At 37.0% G+C, this 27,256-nt stretch overlaps 3 protein-coding genes across 4 annotated transcripts; all 3 read right to left on the bottom strand.

Moving 5' to 3' along the window:
* Positions 1-116: 116 nt before the first annotated feature.
* LOC104894142 (DDT domain-containing protein DDR4) lies at positions 117-11,375 on the bottom strand. 2 transcript variants are annotated; one of them, XM_048644201.2, is made up of 12 exons: positions 10,098-11,375; positions 9,898-10,008; positions 7,972-8,058; positions 7,839-7,876; positions 7,678-7,759; positions 6,972-7,078; positions 6,550-6,718; positions 3,140-3,232; positions 2,860-2,983; positions 1,834-1,876; positions 1,539-1,718; positions 117-1,443 (listed from the first exon to the last, which is right to left on the bottom strand). In XM_048644201.2, exons 1-12 carry the CDS (start codon positions 10,725-10,727, stop codon positions 690-692), a joined length of 2,418 nt encoding a protein of 805 aa, XP_048500158.1. In that variant the 5' UTR covers positions 10,728-11,375; the 3' UTR covers positions 117-689. The 2 variants fall into 2 exon arrangements, with proteins under 2 accessions (XP_048500158.1, XP_010678621.2); XM_010680319.4 differs by having other exon boundaries at positions 117-1,452; positions 10,098-11,368.
* A 3,243-nt stretch (positions 11,376-14,618) lies between these two features.
* Positions 14,619-19,542, bottom strand: LOC104894141 (HIPL1 protein). The gene is made up of 7 exons (XM_010680318.4): positions 19,417-19,542; positions 19,165-19,322; positions 17,441-18,241; positions 17,134-17,347; positions 16,441-16,619; positions 15,720-15,961; positions 14,619-15,132 (listed from the first exon to the last, which is right to left on the bottom strand). The coding sequence occupies exons 1-7, from the start codon at positions 19,505-19,507 to the stop codon at positions 14,709-14,711; spliced, it is 2,109 nt and encodes a 702-aa protein (XP_010678620.2). The 5' UTR covers positions 19,508-19,542; the 3' UTR covers positions 14,619-14,708.
* Positions 19,543-21,017: 1,475 nt separating this feature from the next.
* Positions 21,018-25,454, bottom strand: LOC104894383 (protein NUCLEAR FUSION DEFECTIVE 4). Its single transcript, XM_019249685.3, has 2 exons — positions 24,780-25,454; positions 21,018-22,628 (listed from the first exon to the last, which is right to left on the bottom strand). Exons 1-2 carry the CDS (start codon positions 25,230-25,232, stop codon positions 21,483-21,485), a joined length of 1,599 nt encoding a protein of 532 aa, XP_019105230.2. The 5' UTR covers positions 25,233-25,454; the 3' UTR covers positions 21,018-21,482.
* Between the last annotated feature and the right edge of the window lie 1,802 nt (positions 25,455-27,256).

Below are 27,256 nucleotides of genomic sequence, written 5' to 3'. Positions count from 1 at the left end.
GATTTGCAGAATTTTGGATGCATCATGATCTGGCTCTGCAGTTTCCATTCAGAAACTTCTATTGTCAGAAGCAGAAAAAAATTAACTGCACCCCAAAAAAACAGGAAGAAACAAAATGAGGAATTCCAGTATATGTGCATACTACATAATGGGAGCAACAAGGCAAAAGAATTACAAGTAGTATTATTTTTAAAGTTACAAAGAAGAACCAGAATAAGGCACTAATAGCGGGTGGAGGATCGAATTACAACATGAAATCCCATTAATAATTTTATGAAACAACCCAGCCAACCCAACTGCATACTAATACATAATAGATATATTCGTCGTCACTGTCAACAAAAATTTAAGAACAGGGTTCTTAATCTGGAGAACCTCGGTTATCGATTTGGTTAAGAAGCTATTGTACACTGAACGAACTCTTGATAATTCAGCTCATCTCTGTCAAACTCCATCGATGAGCGAATTCTGAAAAATGACTACTCAAATCTACCATTCCTCTGCACTGTGTTGCTCCCCTGCTGAAAATCCAGAGTATATTGCACAACAGGATTCCCTCGAGTATCCTTTCGTGGGCTCAATGTAAACTCATAATTTTGATATATGATACAACTAACCACCCTAGAGAGGGAAATGGATAAAAAAGAGAAGGAAAACTCCAAAGTCCGGGCTTTTAAAATATATATCACCTACTCACCTTTATGATCATCATCCTTCACTAGGGCACTGGGTCCATCATCAAAACCGGAACCCGGTGCTAATTCATTAAGATCAAGAAACCGCCTTGTTGCTCCAATCCCATCTGGGTCATCTTGTTTTGGACTTTCGGACTTTGTTGGGGGTCTATCTTCATCTTTCTCGAGATCCATAGGGATGGACTCACCAAATCCTCTTTCTTGCTGCTCGTCCTCATTACCCTCATCGGAGTCCTGACTTTCCATCGAGTACTCCGGATTATCAGTTGCATCATAATGTGCCTCGGATGGAGCATTTGACTTCCCATGTTTCATGGATGTCTCAGTTTCAGATTCGGATATCTCGTATTGCCGATAATCAATACGGTTCCTTGTGGCCCGTTTGCTGCGCCTCAAACCCGAGTCAAGGTCATCAACAGACCTTATTTTAGTTCCTCTTCGGGTCCGGCCCTCGGGTTTTTTAAACCTTTCTCTAGGTTGGTCACTGTCTTCACTGCCACTTGGTGAATCTTCTTCCTCTTCTTCTTCCACCTCATCTTCACCATTTTCCTCGCTCCAATGATATTCGTCATCTCCTTCGCCTTCAGAGCTGCTTGTTAGCCTCTTCTTCTGTTTACGCTGCTGCAAATATTCATCGTCGTAAACAGCTTCTCCAACTATATCGTCATCACTGTCTACATATTCCTCATCATTGTCTGAAACCGCTTCAACAAACTCTTTCATTGAATATCTCTGAGGTCTTTGTCTCCTACGGTTACTAAATGTCACAAGTACTTAATATAATCAGGAAAACGCAGCATTGAAGTTAATAAAAAAGAATATATGAAGTATAAAGAATCTAACCCACGATCCAATTGTTCAGAGTGGTTGTCTACGTCCATTTCATCATAATCAACAGGGGAAGGTGGACTAAATGACCCATGAAGAGAGGGGTGAGAAGAGCCATTCCATCTACCGTTGGCAGACGGTTCAGATTTCAAAACATCTCTTTTAACTCCAGGCTCTGGAGACGGCTGTTTACGCCTGATTTCAGAGATGAAAAGAAAATTTAAAACAATCAGAACAGAAATCATAAATTTTCTTACAGCTCCATAGCCAGAATTCACATGAATCTATTAATGTCCTGAATTTTCCTTACTTGGTGACCTTGATAGCCTCGTTGATTGACCGGTCGAAATCATCTGCATAAGAGTTAAATAAAACCATTCAATCTTTACACAAGCACCAATGACCTATTACATGATTACCATGTGATATCATACGGTGAAGATGAAAAACAAACTCTAAAAGAAAGCACGCCAGCTGAAGTGTATGCTAAACATACAGTTCGAATTTCTCGAAAGAGTTTCACATGAAAATCATATAAAAAAATTGCCCCCAAGTTTTGGAGAAATAGTATTAAGTTAACTTTTTGAAGCCTCTAAGAAGTATATTTGACCATATTTATCACCAATAATTTTCCAAAGGTATGCAGCCCTAAGGGTTGCATATAAGAATCGAATGTGGAAACACCATGCAAAAACTAAATAGTTAGTGTACACTAATCGACGTGTGATTTTGCCATAAATTTCTAAATCATACCAATTCAAAAAATATATTTAATGCTTATTGTCAGGGCTGCAGACTCCCTCTGTTCTTTTTTAACAGTTGCACTATTCACATTCACCACTTTGACTATCATTTGTGCTTTATACATAAGGAAAAATATAGTCATATAAAGGATCTTGTTTGATTTGGCTCAATACGTATTTTGAAACATTAAATTTTTACAAACACGTAATTAGAGATATTAATGCTCAAAGTTCTACATCAGCAAGCATGGTTTTCTTTTTATATGAACGTATCGGAAGTTATACTTTCTCGACTTAGTTTGCATCTGTCTAATAACAACAATTCATCATATACTATGAGAAAATATAAAACCTTCATCAATCATGTATTTCTCTCATCCCCCAACCCCCACAACTGGTAGAAGCTATATACTATGCTCATTCGCTACCTGTTAATGCAAAATTGGTAAGACTGACAAGGCATCCTTGCACTAAGAAAAGTCTCAAAAACCTTATCAAAAGTTACGGTAAATTTAGATGTAATTGTATGGCAAAAGGTTCTGCAAGTCTTAGGTTGATGCAAAAGCATCCAGGAGTAATTCTAACATTCTTACCAAATGTGTAAGTCACAGGTTTCCTGTCACGAAGGGAGCGACCACCAACAAGCCCATCCATGGTAGCGAAATTATCCAGAAGAAGAGCTTGCCTCTGTTGCTTCTTCAGCAATTTTTCTTTCCTCTGTTATGAGAGAGAGAGAGAGAGAGAGAGAGAGAGAGAGAGAGAAACAACCAACAAAGGCAATGTCCGATAAGTACAAAACCTCCATTCAGAAAAGTGGAAACTACCAAGAGGCATCAGTAAAATTGAACATCAGCAAGGAAAAAACTGTTTTACCTTATGAACCTTCTCAATCTCAGTGAGCATGTCATTCTTTAACTTCTTTCCAAGTGAAACTTCTGTTCTGTTCTTGCTTGAGAAAAGCTTCTCCTGCAGGCATAAACATGGGTATTAAGAAAGAAGACAGAAAAGCTACATAAAGCATGGTCTTCTCATAATTTGATTAGATATTCCAACCAAAAGTCAGGGACACTTGACAAACAACAAAATGGTAGATACTACCTCCGTCTCACAATACATGCACCATTTGCTTTTTCACGTACTCCCAACATATTTTTTTCAACATTAATATCTCTAATTGCATATATGTAAATAATATAAAAAGTTGATATTTGGAATCCTCGCACTGACAGGAATTTAACAAGATCTCACTTGACTATGTTTCTTCTTACATAATGGTAGAGAAAGATTGTCATAATGAGAAATGATGCATGTATTGTGAAACGGGGGTAGTATACGTTAAGGACCAAGGTAATTACAACTCGAATCAAGACAGCATACAGCCTGGAGAATCAGATGATTTGACCACTCTCGCAGCCTGTTTGGCATGCAATGATATGTGGTAAAGGTGATCGAATTCAATGTGATCTTGTAACAAAAAAGTCCATGCTAATGTCCATGATGATGTAGTCCTATTCCAAAGATGTAATTGTCTTCGACAATTTTTGATACCACTCAATAGGACCTTGTTGATAATGAATTTTACGAAGATGTTCGGGGATGAACAGGCATATAACCATGGACATTGATATAAGACCACAAAATTAAACTAAAATCCAATTGCAATACTGTCATTTATTGGCAGGTACCAAACAGGCTGTCAAAGTTGTTTATCCCTCTTAAGGTCAACTCTTCTCAGGGAAAGACACAAAACTAATGGCTAAGCCACAGATAATACCATATCCTACAATTAATTAATTATCAATCAGATTCAGAAATCTCTGGTAGATTCTCGCAAAGCACATAATAAGCCAAACCTATATACACACCACAGATAAATCAAAGAAAACACGGGCCGTGAATGCCAAGCCTAGAGGTGTTCTTTTACAGAAAAAACACCACTCACAATGCTTTCAAAAATATATAGAGATATATGGTTTGGCCAGATAAAACAGACCAGATTCAAGAGGTCTGCTTGATTGAAGAAATCCTTATGACTATCAGAAATTCCAATATAATGTAATTTGCTTTTAGCTTGCTTCTTCTCTCATCGAATGCTTCTATCTCTCTTCATTTTCTCTTTTCTCATTCTACATTTCTCCCTAACTCTCCTCTGCCCACCCCCAATTTTCTCTGTTCATATCTTGATTTCTTGCACTTCTATGGTTCTACCCTATAAGAATCACTATTCACTCCAACCTTTTCGTGCCTCCTCACTCCTGTAAGGTATCTTTTTTTTTTTCTATCCTCAATTCAATTCATTCGGCTTTCTTTCTCTCTCATCAGCCACTAACAATTCAAGAATAATATAGAATCAGCCAATTGGGGTCACAAAGCACTACAGCTTATAAAGATTATCAGATTGTTGGAGGTAATATTAGATGCACTACCACCTTAACATCACACTTATACATTAGTCTTTAGGACCATACACACCCTTCTTGTGCTTTCACAAATTACCGACATCCTTAAATCCAATATAAAAGGGAAATTTCTGAGGTACCCTTGAGGTTTGACTTAATTGTCAAAATACCCTTATTGAATTTTGAAGTTCAAAGTTAAAGTTTTAAGGGTACCTTAGGAAATTAATGCACTTGAATTTCGGTGTATGATAAGGGTATTTTGAGCCCAAACACAAAGTTCACGGGTATCTGAGGAATTCCCCTAATGTGAAGGGTAATTTGAGTATTACGTCAAACCTCTGAGGAAATTTCCCCAGATAAAATCCTTCCTCCGATACATAGGCAATCCACTACACAATCAGATCACGATTACAAGATGATATCAAAAAACATTTATTTATTACAAATCCTTCCTATAAAATACCCTTTAAAATTCATGTGTGCGCTTCTACAACTCATGGCACTTTTTGTTCCCTGTCTATCACAATGTACAATTGATAATACTCCTCAAACCTTGCACTTCTCTTTATTTTCTTCATTTTGGTTTCTTACTTTCCCTGTTTCCCTTTGCTATTCCCATCCTATTTAAGAAATTCATCCTTGAAGCCTGACTCCCCTATATCTCCAAATACTCCCTCTGTGCCATTAATAAACCTCATTTTTGGATTGGCTACAAAAATTGAAAATAAGTGCTAAAGTAGAATACGGAATTTCAAATAGATAGAGAGGGAAAGGAAAGACGCTGTTGGAAAAGACTAAAAAGCACCCAAAATAAGACAACCCAACTATAAACAGAACCAAAGTCCAAAACTAACCTGATTCACTGTATAAATTTGAAAATTAATATACTCTATCGCTTCAAATTCCCATATTTTTCTATTAGGGGGTTTTCTGAAAAAAAAAACTTTGCACATATATAGAAAACTTCTGTTCCAATATCTTCATGGTATGAACCCGTTTTGTGCTCTACATCCCAACAATTTCTTTAGCTTTAGAGAGGCAAACAAATTTTAAGGGGCTAAACTGCTAAGGTCTTCAAACAAGCTTTCTAACTGAGTCAAGAAACACAAAAGCTAATATTCGGCTCCAAAGAAGAAGAGAAACAACATATCCCAAAAAAGCACAAACTACTCCTTGACTGAATAACTGAACCTAATTAAGGGTTATATGTCACACTAAAAAGCTTTGACATTAAGGCAAGCATCTTTCAAATGAAGCAAGTCTTTAAAGTGCAGCTAGCAAGTTTATGCAACATGTCGTCATTTTGCCAGCAAAGTATAAGCTACAATTTCTACTGCTACTTGTATATGTCACAGTACGAACAAAAGAGCCAGCAAATGCAAGAAGCATCAAAACAACTTCAGGAACCCTACAAGCAATAACAAGGGGGTTCTTCCACTAAACAGGCCATACTTCAAATTCAAACTTAAAAGTAAAGGGAGTCGAAAAGAAGGTCCAACTCACAAAATTAGGCACAAAAAGACGGTATACAAGAGCATGGTACAGGACATGATAATAATCTCTCGCTTGGATGTAGGTAGCCTTCAAAAGACTATTAATGTTAACATCATAACTGCTATTATTCTGAGGAGTGAGGATTACAATGAGGCAGAAATTTAAGAGTTAAATTTGGGTTGTTCATAAAGTATAACCTTTACCAGTAGCCAAAACTTCAGGTGCATTCATGGAGGAAAATTCTATATAACAACAATCAAAATCTGCTAAACTGGAACTTTTGGTATCTTTTAGTTGTGGAAAGAGTATAAAAGAAAACAATGTGGCCATTTCCTTCAAGAAAAGGGGGAGAAAGAACCAGTCACAACAAAAGTAATTTCAATTACTTACAGAAACATCCAAGAATTCATCTAAATTAGTTGCCACCGTTTCCCACTCATAAGTTGTGCTAGGAAGAACATGAGAACCCCTGGTCTTTCCTTTTTTCATCTCAACCTTCCTCTCAACTCTCCTGATTTCTCGATATAGCCTATGGCCAACAAATTCGTCATCTTCATACCTGCAGAGCAACACCAACTTGACTTCTTTAAACTTGATGCATAAAGCATATTTACTCATTTTCAAGTAAGAAATTATAATAAAAACAAATCATAATGATCACTTCAGATATAAATGTCTTAAGTTGGCACTTGGCAGTATAAGACAGTCAGATTGAAGTTTTTCATAACACTATCCTGATCTTTTTGAATATCTTTCCTATCCAAAGATATGAAAGATAATCAGAAACTTGGATAACAGATAAGTTGTAATACCAATATGATATTCCATGTGAATCACCCCCAATCCGCTCTTTTCGAAATCCTGAAAGCTGACCACCATGTTTGAGTGAATTATCGATATAGCTCCTGATATCATCTTGCTGCAGATTACAGGCAAAAATGAATGACAGTCAGTATCTTGGAATCTGATACTGTACAGACATATAGAAATCAGAAGGTATCCCCAGCCATTATAAGTTGCCATGGACTCCAATTGATCCAATAGCATTAAGTACAGGAAAACAGATCACATAAGTCACACAAAGGACCCAACTATGGCAAAGTGCTCACGACCAACAATATTACTCCCTCTATAGCTCCGTTCCAATTTTGTCTTCCACTCAGGCTTTGACACGTATATCAAAAAACCAGTAGGGGTGGTCATATGCATCTTCAACGTTACCAAATATATGGAAGAGGATAGACATAGACAAAAGTTTGTAAGACAATTGTCTAAAAGGTGAGACAATTAGTAGAGCAAGATAGTAGGACCCAACTTCATGTGGGGGGGTGCTATGTATCTGTTAAGAGAGATTAAACTGGGAGACGACCAATATATTGATAACAAGATAATATTGTGATGTAGAAAGTAACAAATTGTGCAAACAACAAAACATTTGAAAGTAGACCTAGTGGTGATAACTCATACGACAATAATATGACAGAGGTAATTCAAGACATGATTTGATGATGGTGATACCTCAACACGAATGTCACACAGGGCTTTTAGAATCACCACACGTACCCCTGGATCAAGTGTCTTATACATTTCAATCTCAGCCCTACAGATTGACAGAGCTGACACGGTCAGAAACAGAATGACCAAAAAGCTTAGAGCACCCAAAGCTATCAAATACTCACCCATGGTTTGCAACTATAGGTAACTCTCCTTCAGCAACCTACAAACAAATACAAGTTCATATGAGATTAGGGCAATCCAGCAGAAGGGGAAATGTGACAGCATGTCAGTTGATAACAGAAGGATGACAATTACCCAATGCCACCAGTCTCGCAACTTTCGACATAGCACAGTTACCCAAGTGTCACGTCCACAAGCCATTCGGGTGACTGGGGGAATTGCCTGACAGAAACAAGAAATTATTTGTTCACTTAGAGAATAAGCAGTAAACTTTAAGACCGATAGTATGCCATTAGACAACATAAACTCATAAGCAACTAGAAAGTCACCAGGGTCAGAATCCTAAACCCATAATCCAAGTGAGCAAAAAAAAGGTTTTCTAGAGCAGAGCAAAAAAAAAAAAAACTAAATCAATCATCTCTTTCAGCATTCTATGAGAGCAAAAGCAACTGAAATTTACAGCGTTGTTGCAGCAAACCGAAATCTTCAAGAATTACCCATTTGGATGAGGGTTCAGTAATAGATGAAGTTATGAAAAGAGCACCCTATGCCATTGCAAAAGGCACATACACATGGAAAGGGCAATCTTGATAGACCATTCCGAAAATCAACCACCCACGCCAATATATCCACAAACTCACATTCCACCCCCATTTACTTACCCATTGCTCTACCTCTTACAGCTGGTAAACTTCTAAAGAATAATAATAGAGTCGTTCTACACAGAAAATAAGTGGACTCTTAGCTATTTTTTGCTTTATTTACCCAAATCACCTTCCTAACTAACCCAGTGATCACTCTCTTACTTGTTGGTAAATTAAGGTTCCTCCAGACAGACAGCTTGCAAGCTTCTTACTCTGAGCTGTATAATACCCTTGTTCATCATTAACTACCTCGACCAACTTAGTGACTGGAAACTTCGACAAAACATAAGCTTCTTACTAAACTTTTACCATTTTCCTTTCCCAACAAATTATCTCTGAATCAATTATGGAGTAATGAGTTGAGATGTTTCACTTAAGATATTTCAATATTTGAGCTAACTCGGTAATGGGTATTTATTGTTGCTTAATTTCTCAAAGTGGAGTAATTTCTCTAATTACTTTTTATGTCCCTGCAGTGCATCCTATCCATAGGCGCGTATAAGATGAGTCTTAAGTTCAAAAACTTTAGCTTTTAACCTGTAACCCAAGTTCCACCAAACTTGAGTACCCTGCTCTTGCCATCCTCTAGAAAACAGAATAATCCATGCAGACATAATTAATATAAAAAATAACCTCCTGTCTTTTTTTTTTAAGCGTATGTGAGTTCAATCATGTTTAGCAACAACTACAAACACATAATTCATCTAGCATAATTTCATAGGTCAGACACCCTTACATGCGATCTGTTAGTTCAATCTTGTACACATTATTAGGTGAATGCTTGATCACCCAGCAATTCAGCATAATGCACTCATCCCTTCTTCCTTACTAGAAAAAACAAAATTCCACACAAGCTTCTAGAAGCTCTACTAAACTCCCCTAAAAAACAGACTAGAATGAAGATCCTATCTAAATTTTGTCTTACATCTTATATCTCAAAGTGGTCAAATATCAGTAACTTTCAGTCTTTCACCCAGCTACAAATGAAGTCACATGAGCTAGACTTTAGCAGCCTTTAAAAGGTAAAGACTTTTTATGTACCTACGCAATGATGGTGGCAATCTCAGCTTTATAACCATTTAATAAGGTCTTAGGAGTTACTGATGAAAAACAAGCTAGTCCATTAAGAATATTAATGCAGGAAAAATTCATCCCCCAATACACATTGGCTTAACTGTCATTTTCCTACTGGGAGACACTCAATTGCCCTCAAAGTCCCATAAACATGATCAATCCACAGCTAGAACAGATGCCTCATTTGATTAGTGAACATTGTCAAATTACAACCAAATGAACTAAAGCTAACAATCAACAACGAAAACCCGACACATTAAATACAAAATGAAATACCTTATATCCAATATCAAACTCTATAAAAATTGCAAACTTGTAAGGAATTAAAACGCAAAGCACCAACCTTTAACAATGGTATATGTATATCACCCAATGTACTATTGGGAGTAAGCAATGCAGACTCCAGCTCCTCAGCACTGAACTCAACTGTAATGTTCAAAACTGCTCTAAATACCTAAAACACACAAACTCCAATAAATCTCAAAAAAACAAACAAAAACAACAAAACAAACAAAATTCCAATTCTTTTGTATCTTAACTGACATGAAAGAAATTAAGTATTGAAGCCATTTCCCACATGGACCTCAGGTGCCACCGCGGCATTTGCTCCGGCATAGGTGGATTCACCAATGAAGTGACAACCTTACTACATTGCTCTTTAAGCTCTTCCTCATCTTCCTCATCCTCCACCTCCTCCACCACCAACTTCTCAACTTTCTCCCTCTTCGCCGGCCTCGGCCTCCGCTCAATCACTGGCGGGTCCACATACTTAGCCGGCCGGGCCGTGCAAGCCCGAGTGGGCCTCTCTCTCCTAACTATAACATTATTACTACTATTATTACTCTCCTTCTTTCCATTTTTGCTACTACTCTTACTACCAACATCATTACTTCCCAACTCCAACTCTTTCTTGCTTTCTTCCTCAATTGGGTTTATCTCTTCAATTTTGGTTCCTGGGTTTCCACTGTTTTCTGGGTTTTTATTGGTTTCTGGGTTTTCACTGTTTTCTGGGTTTTTATTGGTTTCTGGAATTTCAGCAACACCATTGGTCTCTATTTCACCTGAAGATCGCTGGATCGGGGACAAAACGACGTCGTCCATTGCAGGAAGATCAAGAAGGTGACTTTTAGGGCTAATTATGGTGGGATTTGGCAAAAGATCACAACTTTCCATTTATACAAGGCAATGAAATTAATTCCAAGTTTTCAAAAACTTGGAAAAATACAAGGAAAACTGAAAAAACCCAGAAAATAGAGAATATAACATTCATTACATAGCAATCTTCTCTGTAAATCTCCCTGTTTGGGTTACAGGAAAAACGAGAAAACTGGGAGAAGAAAAACAAAATTAATGGATTTTAGCAACCCAGATTTTTATTAGGGGAAAAAAGAGTTGGGTAAATTTTAATTTTTTGTTTGGTATTGGGAATTTTGATTTAAAGCTTAACCCCTTCTGTTCTAGGTTTCCTTGTTTTGGGTAGTTTTAATTTTTGGGGTTTTTGGGGGTTAGTGGAATTTAATTGGAATTTTTGTTCGTTGTATTTCACTGAATTTTGATTTTTGTTAATTGGTTTTTTTTTTTTGTTTAGAGAAAAGGGAGAAAATGGGAGAAAAAGAAGGGTTTGGGTTATTAGGGCAACTGGGTAAAAAAAAGGTAGTGTGTGTGTGTGAGTATACAATAGGCATAGGTTTGCCTTGTTTCTACGGTCTCTCTTTTTTCTTTTGCTGCATCTTCTTCTTCGTTTGCCTTTTATTCTGTTTTGTTTTTCTTTGGACTTTGAAATTGTATTTGGGGAAATGATCGCTCAAGACTTTAAGAGTTACTACTTCAATGAGATTTGATCTAATAAGACCAAACCTAATTCATCGTTGGAGATGTTTAAGGAAAAAGTTCCGTTATAAGAATCTAACGAGTATAAAATTGAAGGGTAGTTATTGATCGTAAAAATCTATGATCAGCTCACCTTTCAATAGCAGTTTATGTTGTACGGAAAAACATAATAAAGGGCACATGATGTTTGAAAACAATATGTTCTAGTGTTTCGATAATCTCCAAAAAGTTTCTTCATGGGGGGAATATCATTGTAAATGTTTTTTTTCTCGTTTCCGTGTTTGTTTCGTATTTGTATTTCGTTTCCGTGCAACATAAGTAATAGTGCTTAAAAGAGACAAAGTCAGAGAAATGTTGATCTATCTCCGCATCGCAATCGATGTTGTGGATAGCACAAAGAATCTTTTTTTTTCCTTGATTTTCTTCTTTCTAGCATAAAGTTCTTTTTGTTCTCTTGATTTGATTAGGATGTATAAAAGGAAATTTTTACACGAAAGGAACAAAATGATGTTTTTTTTCGAACAGAAAGTATTATTTTTCTAGATTTCACTAGCAAGCACAAAGGAAATACTTGATTACGAAGCACAAAATGAATATTTGACTCACAAGCGCATTAATCCAAAACAACCTAAAAACTCTCTCGCTACAGGTCTCCCATATGCAATAACTAGCTTTAAATGAACGCGATGCATGCGACGATATTTCTCCCAAATCAAACCGCTACTCCTCCAGTTACCATACTCATATTCTGAATTTCACGCAATATTTATTCTCTCTCTATTCAATTGAACATCATCTTTATCAATTTCCTCCAATTCAAACCACACACTCGATTTTTGTTCTCTCTATTCAATTGAGACCGTCGATTATTAGCTGAAGATTATCTCAAGCAAGTTGGAGAGTTGGCTTTGACGGTCATGGAATTGGCTTTCGCTCAGCCCGTCATGGATCGTCGAGCTTGCTTGCGCTCATGGCCCAAACTCTGCAATTTATGTTGAAATTTGATTATGAGCACAATTTTTTGATTTTAATATACGCGTTTAAGTATTTTTTTGATTTCCCCTAAATTTGTGTTCTCATATTATGTCTCAGTTTTTTTTTTATATTTGGGAACGAAGCTTAAGTTATATTAACGAAATTTGATTTTTTGATTTTAATATATGGGTTTAAATATTATTTTTCTCAAATTCTTTTTTAATGTATGGGCACAAAAACAATTCGAGTTCTCATATTTTGTCTCAAATTTTTTTATATCGATGCATGGCACGAATATTGAAGTTATTTTTGACGAAATTTTATTTTTTTTTGTCCATTTATGATGTAATTTTAATTTGAATTTCAACAATCTTCGAATTAAATTTTAAATAAATTGTAATTTAAGTTTAAAAAATTTGAAAAAAAATGTGATACAACACATATTCGTAAGAGTTACTGTAATTTGAGTTTAATTTTACTCGAACGTAGTACGTATTTTTAAGATTTACTGAATATAGAAAGACACACATAATAATTTTATTTTCAATAACAAACTGCGTACCTGATAAACGGTAAAGAATCGGCAAATTTCAGAGTTCCGTATTTGAGAATGTCGTGAAGCTCCAATCTATGAAGAGAACTTTTTTTTTATTGGAGTTTGTGTTATGGAAAAATTGATTTGAGAGGATGTTATGCCGTATAATTTTTTTTTTTTTGTTATTGTATGTAGTATTAACATTTGTAAGTTCTTGATTACGAATCTTTTTGATTGAATCTTTTTTATTGGCAAGTTTATGTGATTGAATCTTATATGAGTTGATTGAGTTTAAATTTAATTTGATTGATATTTTTGTTTTGGCAAGTTTATGCATGGAATTGGGGTTGATTAGGTGGCTAGAGGTTGTTTTTGGAAACTTGAAATATAATATCTATGTTGGTGGCATTTAAGTAAATTCCAAAGGGACACCATTGCTCCACCCTTTGCTTATATAATAGAGATATGTCGTGATATAGATTTGTCTCCGCTTCGCAATTGATATTGTGGATAGCCCAAAGGATCTTTTTTTTCTTCTTGATTTTCTTCTTTCAAGCAGGAAGTTTTTTTTGTTCTCTTGATTTGACTAGGAAATATAAAAGGAAGTTTTTTCACGAAAGGAACATAAGGATGTTTTTTTTCTTGATTTTCTTCTTTCGAGCAAAAAGTATTATTATTTTTCTAGATTTGACTAGCAAGCACAAAAGGAAAATATTTGACTACGAAGCACAAAAAGAATATTTGACTCAGAAGCGCATTTAATCAAAACAACTTAAAAACTCTCTCGCTAACTGTTCGCTACAGGTGTCCCATATGCAATAGTATATCGCGATATGAGAATGTGTCAGTTAAATTTTTAGGTCTCTTTGAAGACTTAACTAAACTTTATTGTGTTCTTTTTAGTAATTTGTTCGATTTTGTTTTTAACATTAATCACGAATAATTTTAAAGTTATTTAATTAATCAAATATTACAGAAAAAATATTGTAAAGAAAAAAGAATGAATAATAGTAAGAAATTCGCAGGCACAAAGTTGTAACTTGCATGAATCGTTTTTGACGAAATCATAAGCATTTTGTACCATCAACAAATTCTTGTATGCCTTAATGATGACTTAAACTTTAGTATAAACCAATGGATACTATAGGCCCATCATATAAGAGTCAAAAAATAGTTGTTTTCTAAATTTACTATTATCAAAATGCATGGACATAAATTGTAATCCGCCACATGTCACCCCCTCAAATGCTTACATGATGTCATGTCATAGGACAGCGTGGAATGACATTTCTTTGAAATACTCTTCCATTACTCATAACATCAAGAAAAATGTTTGTAAGAAGTCTCGAAATGATTATCCAGCCACCAAGTTATGGAATCTACTTGTGACAAGAACCCAACCCAAATACTACATTCTTTTGCCTAATTGAAATAAACGAGGCATACCCGGACCCAACAACTAGTTTGTTATCAAAAGCCTCTTACACCACAAATGTCAAGTATCTAAATGGACCTCTCAACATTACGTATGAGCTCGATAATACTTGTTACTTGGGGATTTCTTTTTGACTTCACATTCTCGGATCTTATGTCCTATAATGTGTCTTGTATTGTTTCTCAACCCCCAACCTCTCCTCCTAACACATCACCAATTTTTGCTAATGTGTTTGAAAGAAGGGGTTGAAACACAAGATAAGACACACAATGAGACATGAGATCTCAACTGGAGGGAGAATGTATACTTAAACTTCATATGATATCAAGAAAAATTGATAATATTGATTCTATATGGAAGTCTCTCATATACAAATTGATCACAGATATGTCCGTTCCATCATAAATAGGACTAAGAAAGACAACAAAATCACCAAACTCGTGCATGTGTGTTTGCTCAACTGTATGGCTTGTGACTCTGAAGGAGATGACGATGGAGCCGAAGAAGGTGCTGAGACATCTGTGGTGTTTTCCTTTGAGCAAGTATACTTGCAACGACTCGGACGAACAACTCTGTACACACCACTGCTAGCTAGGACATAAACATCTTTACTCAGGTCTTCCCCAAATGAGAAAATGTATTCCAGAGCCGGTGTATTTGGACTTCCTGGGACAGAACTGCACTTTATAGGAGAGTCTGCAGCACAACTAAATGACAGTAGGCTTGTGGAGAAGTTCCCACTATCCTTTGGGTATTCAGCGCCTCCCCAAAATGCACCTCCGTATAGATCAGCATACAAGTACCTATAATCCATTGTGTACAATACATATATCAATGGCAAGAAAGGCATTCCAGGAAAAAGAAAAACAGAAAGAATGGAGGCTGATGGATTGGTCTCGGAGATTGACAAAATTTGCTGATCCCGATCACTCCAAACTCCTTAGTCCCTAAGGTACCAGTAGAGCCATTTCAACTACCCAACAAGAATGTATACTACTTACAAGTCTCTAAAGTACCGCAACACATATAATTTATGCAAATTCTTGTATCAAACAGTTTGACGCACAGACCAAAATTCAGATAAACAAATCCTAGTCAAAGTATAGATAAAAATTTAGTCTATGAAAAATGTATACAAAAACATTAATTAAGACTAGTCATTTAGGCAAATATACTTAAAAATTGTGCAAATATTACGTAAAAAGTTTATGTAGTCTAACCAAGAATGTTTGGTTAGACCGCCTGGCATAGGGACTAGGGTGGGTCGCAATAGACAGTTCAAAGAACGCCAGTGATTGATGCTATAAATCCTATAATAATAGAGTTAATGTAGGATCAATTTTCATGATTATAACATCACCTAGAGACACAGTAGTAGAAGAACACTCACCTCCCATGCATGCAAGGATCTGTTACAGACCGATAAAAATAGCCACCAGTGATTGATGCTGATCCAACTTTTGAACTCACAGCAGAATGGTTGTAACCCATCACAGGGAAAATAGGGTTAATGGAGTTCAAAGAAGTATTTCCTCCAGGTGAAGTAAGAGGTGTATAATGGTAAAGACCTTCATATACGCGCCAACCAAAGTTCCCACCCTTAGTGATTATGTTCACTTCTTCGACCAAGTCCTGTAGTAAAAGAATTAAAGTAGTAAATGAAAGCATCAGGCAGTGTGATAACTTTTTTCGGGAATTGACGATCAAGTAATATTAGTGCACTACCATAGGTAGTATTGGGTATACAGGTATTCTACAATGCAGCAACCTCTGAAGACCCATTTGGGAGGCGGTAATAAATGGTATTAATGGTCCATCTCCAAATCTTATTTTTCTTTGTTTCATATTCTTTACCAGTTCAGAGGTGGTATTTGAGTGGTCATAATGAAAAACATGTTAAGGAAGGAAGTTCTATTGCTTTGGGCACTGGCATGAGAAGTTCTTTACTAAGATACATATACATCCATTGCCTGCCATTATCATCATTCACTGGCTATCCAAAATGCAGTTAAGTTCTTCCATTTCATGATTATACAAGGATCTGTTGTTCAAGAAAGCAGTAGATTGTGAATGCTGAGAGCTACGAGAGAGAAAGAGGGAGAGACTCAAACCTGTCCAACATCAGTACACATAAAGTAAAAAGGCCTTTCAGCATCAAAACTGCATCTCCAGGGATTTCTGAATCCTAAGGCCCATATTTCAGGTTGTGACTGATTATCGTTGATATAGGGGTTATCTTTTGGGATAGAATAGTTACCCCATAAACCCTGTGTACTTATTTCTGCAGCACCTGCATAAAAAAGATAACTTACATATAGCGCAATATATGGACAGCATTGAACAACTGAACTAGCAACAATGCAAGACTCGGCTCCTGAAACTAGAGTATTGACATAGGGTGCATTCTCTTTACCTGAATCGAACTGACCAGATCGGATTGGACCCGATTAGTCCTGATGTCATCTAACTTTAATACCTGATTGGACCTGATCAGCCTCAAACCTAGTCAGCCTTGAAGCTTATTTTTTAAGTTTAAGACAATGCACCTTACATGGTTTCTATGGAGTAATGTAGCTAAGCATAGAATATGAAACATGAACATGTTTGACTTCCTAATAAGGTGTAATGTGGTACTAAGAAGTACAATTACTTTCTGATTTCTCCTACTTTAAACAACGAGAGGGAAGCACTACAAACAGCTTGCTTGGTAAATTCAAGCATTGAATTTGGAGTTTTGAACAAAGTGACAACCAAACATAGCACTAAAGTATACAAATATATAGGAATGTTAGCAGAGAACTCACTTGGGAAGTGGTTGACATCAAACCTCATAATTTTACCAAGCAATGACTTCTTGTTCTGGGATAAGTTATAGGGATCACCATTTCCTCCTCCGTCTCCCATCATGAAGTACAAGTACCCATCTGGGCCAAAAATAATTTGTCCACCATGATGAGTAGTGAATGGCAAGCCCATGGTAAATATTCTTCTGACTTCTGTTGGGCTAGCAGAGGTTGCCTGGATAAATTACGCACGGATAGCAATTTAAACAAGGTATCACCTAATTTGCCATTAATGGCTCTTTATCGTGATGAAAAGGAAGAAAATTACCATTGATGGATGTGAATTTGTACTACTGACAGTGAACTCAGCAACAACACTTTGATATTGGCATGGTTGTGCACCATTATCTGGTGGTAGCTTTGAGGGATCACAGTTGACATCAGAATTACATGCACAACGTCCTTCACATCCAGGCCACACTGTCTTATCACAATTAAATGAAGCAAAGAAACGGCCATTTTCAGTGAATTTTGGATGAATAGCTATACTCATCAATCCAAACTCGGCATCAAAATGTACTATATCACTTAAATCCAATAAGGGTCTCGATTCATCAAGCTCAATAACTCCAGATGATCCTTCTCGAGGAAGTGTTACCAACCAAATTTTTCCTTGTTGATTAGAGAAAAAAGCTCGGTTTGAGCCATCAGGAAGAGGCACCATACTAAGGTAAGATCCATTACCAATTTTCTCAAGGCATAAACCAGAGGGGATACTTGGGGCTTCTGCAGTAGCATTTAAGGATACAGGTTCCCCTGCAAAGCATAATGATCCATCATTTGAAGCTTCACCTAAGGCATTGCAGAAATCAGATTTTGACTGCCACATTTCTGTAATCTTGGTCAGATTGGAATCTACTGATGATCCACCTTGACGTTGTAATGAAGGTGCAAATGGGGAATTCGACACTGACACATTCATACATGTATCCCATACTTTTGAGCAAAAGTTGCTCTCTGCTTGACTGGATTGTGGCGAAGATGATGACAAAGTAGAGTTGCATAGAATAGGGACTGAACGAGGTACACTATTAACTCTGAACAGCTCCGCAGAGAATTGATCACATCTCTGTATTGATTACCCAACAAAGAGGGAAATATATGTATACGTTACAAAAAATATACACCCTAGATATAAAATACAGCAGCAACAACAAGAAGAGCAACAATCATTCGACCACCCAGAACGTGTCCCATCAAAGGAGGTCTAACGAGTCTAGAAGATGTAAGATGACTAATCTCAAGAGACCCATGGAAAAGAAGAAATATTGCACCAAACTATATACCTGCCGTGATTGTTGATAGTTGTGCACAAGTTAGGAAAGCATTACACAGTAGATTATTTACATAATCATATTTAAATCAAGTTGTCTAGTTACGAGTAACATAACTTGGTGTAGTATTCCTTCCAAAGGAAGAGTATATTAGACAACACTGTTTAGAAGGTGGGTGTAATGTGATACTGATGCAACCTATGGAATACTTAATGCTCATTCGTATATTTGGCCTATGATTAACTAGCATCATAGCATGTAAGTTTTCTTTTAAATTTGTCGTAAATAAATCTAATGAATTTGTTAATTCCTTCTCCCATTTTACTACTTTGTTTTATAAAGAGTTTCGGGGACTAGAGGAGGAATCTAAGTTATTATCTGACATTTGTAAATAAGTGTAAATTTCAGCCTCAAAAGACAGAATCTTTTTGTCTACACACATAAGAATAGACTTCAATACTTAGTGAAATACAACTCAACAAAAAGAATACTTCTTTTGTATGTCTATCTCATATTCTCATGTAGTAATCTATCCAGCGGGTTGGTGCAGCTTTGTTCAAAAGATCTCTTTTTCTTTCATAAATCCCCCCAAACCCCTAAACGCGAACTATGCAAATCTCAACATTCAACTACCACCCTCGCAGTACAGTAATTTGTCAAGCCCCTAAATATTGAAACAGCAGAAAGTTCTTTCTAATAGAAGGAAAGATAGTCTTACAGCACAAAGCACTGATTTGACAATCGAGCCACATGCAGGATCAGATATATTCATGGACTGAAATTGCTTTCGCAGTCGCACATCTTGTGCAGAATTGCAGCATGAACTCCCATCATAAGGGCAAAATTTCAAGGGACTCTTCAAGGTTAAAGGATATCCTAAAAACCACAAGGATAAATTCTCACTACATGAGATAAGTTAATAAATCATAAACCAAGAACTGAAACTAAGGCAGAATTAAAAAGGACTCACTTGAGTCAATGCAAAGAGGATGAGATGACAAATGATCAGCAAGAAACAGTAAGCTCAAAAGATAGAAACTTATAGGAAAAAGAACACCCATTATAGAAAAGAACTCCTTAGGATCCTACAACATAATCCCAGAAAAAAAATTCTGGGTTTTGAAGATTTCTATTCTTACATCATCTTTCATTATTGGTGCATTTAAAAACCAGTTATTTCCCTCTCTTACAATGACAACTCAGATCCCTGAAGAAATTCTTATTTAATTCTAGGCCTCCCAACCAACAACCCAACCCATATACTAGCTGATTATTCTTATGAAACTATGAAGGATAATAATAGAAAACCTACAAGTTGACTTTATCCAGTTTTCAGAGTCAAACTTTACAATGAATGGTTAGTTGAGAAGAAATAACAGTATATCACTGCTTGTCTTGGACACCAAGTTGTATGGATCTTGGTAGGTTCACTGTGTGTTGTGCAGGCATTAAATAGCCGATTTTGTTATAGCAATATTATAATTATACTACCTAAGATTTTGTTTTGAGGGATGTAATGCAAGATCTTAACTTAAACAGCACATGTGAAGAGAAGCCCACTTGCATTTCCCAATAGAAGAAGTCAAAGAAGATATAAATTTTCCATATAGGGATGTAAGAAATTCAGGAATAGAGAAACAACCATAGTGAGCAATAAGCTGACCTACTTGCACAATATACACAATCACATTGACATACATATGCCTATCAAGGTTAGAAAAAAAAACACCACCTAGTATGATCCCGTTTAAAATATATGTTCGACAAACTTTTGGTTATTGTAGTAGTTGTCAGGTGTCATATTAACGGTTAGCGCAACTATTGTAGCAAAACGATAAAGAACTAATATTATTTTCTACTACTTGTAAAAGCTGATTTTCTTTTACTTCTCCAAAACGTTGCCTCTACTTCATTTTACTTTAGTCAACTAAACTTTAATGTGCAAAACTTCATTACTCTATTAAGCATTGGCTTAAAGTGTTGAAAAGGACAAGGAGAGCAGCATAAGAATTAAGAAGGAAACTTAACTGCTTGAATGTGAATCTAAAAAATACAAAGTTAAGCATTAGCTAATCGATAATTAAAAATATTAAGAGCCAAAGCAACGGCAAATATAAAAGTCAAAATGGATCGAGTAGAAACGGAGGGAGTAATAAATTACACGAGTTTAGTCACTAATGCTTCACAAGATCACTATTGTACCAGAAGATGTTAAACAATAAAAAAAATTACCTAATTTGGCCAGTTCCCAGTAAGAGTTGGATAGTCAACTAATTTTGACAGTTTGTCAATCTTATAACTGCAGAAATTCAAAGGAAAGAGAGAAAAACCCAGGAAAAGTGGCTGCAAATGGGACTAGATCTCCACAGTTCCGGGTGTCTGCTTCTTCTTGTCTATGTGTGACATAGTATGCTGCACTTTTAATTCTTTTAAGGACTACAGAGCAAATATATACGTATTTGAAAGGTAGCTAAATATTACACTAATACCAAATGCCACATCGTATGCAAATATCAAATGGTGCCATATCCTCGCCAAAATAGACATCATGTGCAAATTTCTTCCAACAAATACCCTTAAATACAATAATATAGACATTAAAAGATACCTTCATTTTGAAGCTTAAAAAGCTTTAGCCTAATCAAGTTATGAAGTCCTTCAATAATAAGAGTGAGTTGCTTCAGCATATTACAAAGTAGACAATGGTTTTCCCCAATATATACAAGCACAAAGTATGGATGTTTGTGTTATTGTGTATCGACTATCGAACAAGCAGTTGGAAAAAATAATATGACAAATATGTACCCACTTCATATTTACAAGGGTACAGAACCTGAATCCCTGTAGTGTTCAGATGGAATAGAAGAGTGTATCAGGTACAAAATTATTCTCTGTCAAGAGAGACCGAGCCACCGAAGAATGAGGCTCATACTTTTATAGAGTGCAGAATGCAGAGTGGTAAAGAGAGAAACAATACAAACTAAACTTCTCCACACTTTCACGATGGCCATCATATGTCCTGAGCTTCCTTAATCCTTACTGCCTTATTGGCTGTAAAAATCTCCTACATATAACGCGCTCATAATAGCTTCTAGTCCTCAAAGACAATCCCAGAGCAAAAAGAGATCCCACCAAAGTAACAGCTGCCATGATGAAAAAAGACAGCATAAAACAATGTACACCAACACAAGTGTTGGTTTCATCAGATGTTTCCTTATCATATATATAACCAACCACCCTAACTGAGAGAATGTATGATCCAAGAGGGCCTGCTATAGTAATAGTATTGAAGATGGTACCCATATTTACAACACCGAATATCTCGGAGGCAATTGTTGGCATTAAAGAGAGCTGTGAACCGTAACAAATGCCCACCAAAATCGAACCTGCATAAAGGCACCCGGGCATACCTGAAGCAATCACCAAATGCCCAATGCTCATGATTGCCAAAGTAGTAGCCATGAAAAGAGGCCTTGCCCATCCCTTTATATGAAGGATGTAGTCTGATACATATCCACCCCCAAAACGCCCAAGAGAATTCCAAATACTCCACAATGAGACAAGAGTAGTGGTCTCCAAAGGCGTGTAACCGAGAGCCTCTCCAATTTGGGTAATATTGTTTAATGTTGCTAGACCAGAGCCAAGTGCACATGCTGTGGCTGAAAACAGAAGCCAGAAATTCATAGTCCTCATGGCTTGGAACAAGTTGAAGTGGCCTTCTAACTCTGGTACCCTTCTACTAGATTCTGTCTCCTCCTCGAGATGATCTGAAATCCTCTGGTAATCTTCTCTCCCGTGTATCTTTTCAGGATCAGTTTGGTCTGGGACTCCCTCAGAGGGTTTGTTCTGCTGAGCTCTGAGAGCAATCCACAGAGGTGAGGCGAGTAAGAGTAGCAGTACAATGAGTACGAGAATATGTGCAAACAATTGCACGGTAATTACATTCTCCAACACGATTACAACCACTAGATATGCAGAAACTACCAAAATCACCCAAGAGAAGTTGTTGAGATGCCGTTTTTCATCTCCTGAATTTGTGTCATAGACTTTCACAAACCACATAAGGAGTAAAGGGTTTAATGTAGACAAGAAGGAGACCAGTAGCAGAAATGAAGCGGGATTTCCCTTGAATGTCGTTTGATAGAGCTGAATTAGCATTGCTGCGCTCAGACCTAGAAAACCCTGAAATGGAAAGTCCACTCATCAAGCCATGCAACAAACCTTTTTGTGGATCTCAACACATCCTGTTGAATCCAATGGCTCGTTACATGACTACATGTAAAGGCAGTAGTTTATCTGCTAATATGGTTACCAGAAAACATCATGCAGTACCTGTTGAGATGATGAATCTCTATATCACAAAGTGTAGCAAGAGAAAAAGAAAAGAATATACAACTAAGACAAAAAACATGCGAAAAAATTGTTAAAGACTGAAGAACAAACGAGTTTACCAGCAACAATGGAGGAAGCAACTCTACTAAGACTGCTTTCTAAAAGACTCCATATGGTAAGGCGAAACACTTGAATGTTAGAGAATGATAACGTTTTAACTTGAAATATTTTAAGAGCTTATTGCAGGTTGAATAATTATGAAGTTGCTTATGATATTACACAAGATAAGGAGCCTATTACAAATGTCTCATATTCGTTATTAGAGTAAATCTACTCACTGCAAAATGTTACACAATTTATATATATGTAGCTTAAAGCATTTTGCACGCAAATGCATACACCATGCGACCATTTAGCCATGTGATAATTGCTTTGAGATAAAAGAAGCGACGGCAGTACCAACTGCATGGTGGTAGTGGTGAAGGAATATTGCATAATCCCCCTAATCCAATTCAAAGCCTCAGTAAGTATTAAGGTCCTTTACTTTCATTATTACTAATCCTGAAAGAGGCCAAAGCAATTAATGACAATGATAGCATTATCAGGCAATTGGCAAAAATCTTCATAATATCTGGTCAAGCTAAATGATCATTCAAGTAGAAAGAACAATCAAACCACTCAATGGAGTTTAAGAATTAGCTGGTTAAGCTAAATAATCATTCTTGGTTGTTACATTGACCACAATACAAGGTTATGTATCTAAACACAATTAGAAGCTCTATAATATCTTTTGGAGTACACAATTTAAGCCACAAGTCAATTTTAACACACCCCTGTACCATACGATTTTCAAGCAAGATATTTCGTTTATAGCTGGGTCATGGACTCATTTCTATCCTCTCCCGACCACTTACTACATGGAAGACGCAGCCAGCAACGTATAGGCCTACAATTTCATCAAGTTCCAAAAAATTGGGCGTACATTGTTCAATATCCCTATTCCCTTGTTTCTTATTTTAGCTTCTTTCCTTTGAGGGGTATATTATTACAGACTTATAAACCTCTTTTCCAATGATTATGCAAATATATTGGGGTTAAATTTTGCTCATCATTTTATTCGAACCATAGTCAGCTTGAATAGTGCAAACACAAATTTCATAATTCAATAACTACTAACAAGAACGAAACTAGAACTCTACATGCCTCATTTTATAAACTCCGGCAAAAAAAGGACTATTTATCACCTGCTGCATTTTTTCATACCCAAATGTCACCCGCGTCTTTCTGCATACCAAAATGACAAAGGATCGCAATTTCTATACCAATTTCATTAACGAAAATTCAGTTTTCAAGACCTATCGTAGCTTACTGTTTTTTTTTTATCCATATGAGCCACGAAGGCATCGTAGCTTACTGTTTTGAAAGCCTCATGATCAATATGGTAAACATGCAGTTACCCAATAAAGCCTATCATCAACCACCATATCATAGCTTACTGTTATTAAAACCTCATGATCAATATGGTAAACATGCAAACTAATACTACTCCTAAAATATCTAATTACCCAATAAAGCTTTCGTGAAACGCAAAATTTCCAAACATTAAAACTTATAACATACTAGAACAATCTATATTTCTTAAACTCATTTCAAAACCCCCCTATTTTCCCCCAAGTTTCTTTCCGAAATCCCTTATTTGAAAATATTCCTATAAGCTATAACAATTACAAATACGTTACTCCTCAAAGCTTCTAATCTAAGTTGCACATAGACAGATACAGGTACGGATTCGGGTAAATTGAAAAAAAACGACAAGATTTCAAAATTTTAGGAACGGGTACGCATACCATGCACATGAATACGTGACCTAATAGAAGTGCCCGTGCTACATAGCTTATAATCAACCACCATATACAACATGATTAAATGAAATAACCAACCAACAACTTAAATCAAATTCAAAAAAACAAATGAAAAAAAAAAGAGAGATTTATAATAAACCTTCATAATCCCAACAGCAGTTCCACTATAATCCCTAAAATTATGAACAGCAGTGACCACATCAGCAGTATTAAAAAACGGCATAGCATGACCAGCTAAGAACAAGAACAAACAAACCAGTGGAACCGGTGGCCGGTAAATAGCTCCGGTGACCGTTAACCAAATCAAGAAATACCCAGAAAAACATTGGAGGGCCCCAGCAAAGATTACAACTTTAGGCCCACCAAAGAATGACCGGCGATAGGCGGTGGAAGCATAAAGTATACCGGCTAAGATGCCGACGTTAGCACCTAAGTCTTTGAAAAGAGCAACAGTGTCAAGGGTAGTTTGGGAATAATTCTGAGAAGATTTGAGGGCAGGAGAGTAAATTCCAAAAGTGGAAGGTGTGCCACTAGTGGATTGAATCCATATACTTGCTACTGTTGATATCCATTTGTTGTTCATCATCTCCATTTTTGTGTTTTTTTTTTCAACGGTTAGATAGATATCTTGATTTAAAGAGGGAGTTGTTTAATTGGAGCTCATTTGTTAGATTTATAAAATTTGTTCTTGTTTGATAGAAGTATAGTGTATACAGTATATCTGTATATGTGATTGTCACTTTGTAAAAAGACGGGGTTTTGAAGTTTAGGACTTTTGGTTAGGGACAGGGTCCATTACCATGGGAAAATGGATGGAGTAGACTGTAGAATAGGTGGGGATGAAGGGGGCAAGTAATGAAGTAATTTGTTGATCTCTTGGTACTTTGACACTTTCTCATTGGCTCAAAGTAAATCAAAAGGGTAAATCTCCTACAACAGTGGAACTTCGTGACTTCGAGAAGTGAAAACTTTATACCACCTCTGTTTCTTAATACTTCATTTTTGGATAAAGTTTTAGTTATGTTTCCTCTTAATTTTACTTTAGTTTAGTCATAAAAATATAGGGTCTTAATATACATAGTTTGGCATTTACTTTCTCAATAACAAAAAGAATATAACAATTGAGTATTATTTGTGAGGTATAAAATATTCAATTGTTGCATTTCTTTTTGTTACGGAAGAAGTATATTTGTTAATATAGAATTTTCACCATTAATATCTTTCATTAGAGCTGATCATTTTGGCCTGGCCCACTTTTTAGATTTTTTCACGGGCCCGATCCGATTTTTTTTTTTGCTTTGATCGGACTTTGGGCAAGTCAAAAATGACTTTTTAGTCTATTTATTTGGCCCGAAAGCCCGCTCATGTTAGCCCGAAATAGCGGGCTTTGGGGACAAAATTTTGGCCCAGCCAGACCGATGGGCAATTTTTTTTTACGCGCGGTCCAGCCCGACCCGACCCATGATCACCTTTGTCTTTAAGTCTAAAAAAATAGGGCCTTACTTTACATAGTTTGGCATTCACACATGCCAATACAAAGTTTTGACCATTAATATCTTGGAAAAATTGATTTAAACAGTTCCAACTATGGGCGTCCTACAAAAACAGTCTCAACTATCATTTTTTATTGTTTAGTCACAATTTTAACCCCACCTTTATACTAGTGGTCCAAGTGGACTGGTGACTTGCTAAACCAGTAAAAAACGAATTAACTCTTATTTTTATTGTTCTTTCACCAATTTTTTCTACCCCTCTTTCAGTCTTTCTCTTTCCTCCCTACTTCCTCCCCTTCCCCTGCCACCCCACCACCATATAGCCACTAATGCCACCACCCTCAGCCTCCCCGCACATCCTTCTCCCAACCCCCACCCCGCAGTCCTAGAACACCCCTACTATGTCCGCCCACCCTCTAACTCCCAACCCCAATCCCCTGCATCCTCCCTATTTCTCTCTCGCCTTCATCTTTAAGGGTTTTCGAGAGGTGGCTTCAAAGGTGGCGGAGGTGTTTCGGGGGTGAGGGAGGTGTTCTGTGGGTGGGGGAGATTTTTGGGGGTGATTTCGAGGGTGGGGGAGGTGTTTCGAGGGGTGGGGGAGGTATTTCGAAGTGATTTCGGGGATGGTGGCAGCGGGACAAGGGAGTGAGTTTTAGGGCGGAGGAAGGGTGGCTAGAGCAGGAGAGAGGTTTGGGGACAGAATGGGTGGCTGAGGAAGGGGAGCTGAAGGAATGAGAGATTTCGGGGAGGGGTGGCTGGAGCAGGGGGAGGGGTTTCGGATGCAGCGAGTTTTACAAGCAGGGGGAGGGTTGGCTGGGCGCCTGGGCCAAGAGATGGGTGACGGGGGGAGGATTGGCTGGGGAAGGGGTAGCGGGGGCAGGAGGAGGGTTGGCGGTCGAAGGGTTAGGGGAGGTGGTGGATGGGGTAGTGGGTAGTGGTGTGGAAGGTGAAAGGGGTGGGTGGCAATTGATAAGAGGAGAGAGCAGTGAAGGAAGGATGGAGGGAGAAAAAAGATAGCAAAAAAAATGGCAAATTACCTGCTACAGCAGGTTTTTTACCTGCTAGGACTACTATTGTAAAACACCCTTCAAAGTTGGGATTGAACAATAAAAAACGATAGTTG

This window comes from Beta vulgaris, chromosome 5, assembly GCF_026745355.1.
Source record: "Beta vulgaris subsp. vulgaris cultivar EL10 chromosome 5, EL10.2, whole genome shotgun sequence".
Taxonomy (NCBI): Eukaryota; Viridiplantae; Streptophyta; class Magnoliopsida; order Caryophyllales; family Amaranthaceae; genus Beta; species Beta vulgaris.
The sequence above is the reverse complement of the archived record's forward strand: the minus strand, read 5'-3'. Positions and strand labels throughout refer to the sequence as shown.

Excerpts from the sequence above, each read along its gene's own strand:
- LOC104894142 (XM_010680319.4), bottom strand. The coding sequence starts at position 10,727 with ATGGAAAGTTGTGATCTTTTGCCAAATCCCACCATAATTAGCCCTAAA. Across the intron at positions 8,059-9,897 it reads TACATATACCATTGTTAAAG|GCAATTCCCCCAGTCACCCG; the intron begins GTTGGTGCTTTG and ends TGTTTCTGTCAG. Across the intron at positions 1,719-1,833 it reads GAGGCTATCAAGGTCACCAA|GCGTAAACAGCCGTCTCCAG; the intron begins GTAAGGAAAATT and ends CTCTGAAATCAG.
- LOC104894141 (XM_010680318.4), bottom strand. The coding sequence starts at position 19,507 with ATGGGTGTTCTTTTTCCTATAAGTTTCTATCTTTTGAGCTTACTGTTT. Across the intron at positions 17,348-17,440 it reads CAAATTCACATCCATCAATG|GCAACCTCTGCTAGCCCAAC; the intron begins GTAATTTTCTTC and ends TAATTTATCCAG. Across the intron at positions 15,133-15,719 it reads GATCCTTGCATGCATGGGAG|GTACTTGTATGCTGATCTAT; the intron begins GTGAGTGTTCTT and ends AATGGATTATAG.
- LOC104894383 (XM_019249685.3), bottom strand. The coding sequence starts at position 25,232 with ATGGAGATGATGAACAACAAATGGATATCAACAGTAGCAAGTATATGG. Across the intron at positions 22,629-24,779 it reads CTGCTGTTGGGATTATGAAG|GGTTTTCTAGGTCTGAGCGC; the intron begins GTTTATTATAAA and ends TTTCCATTTCAG.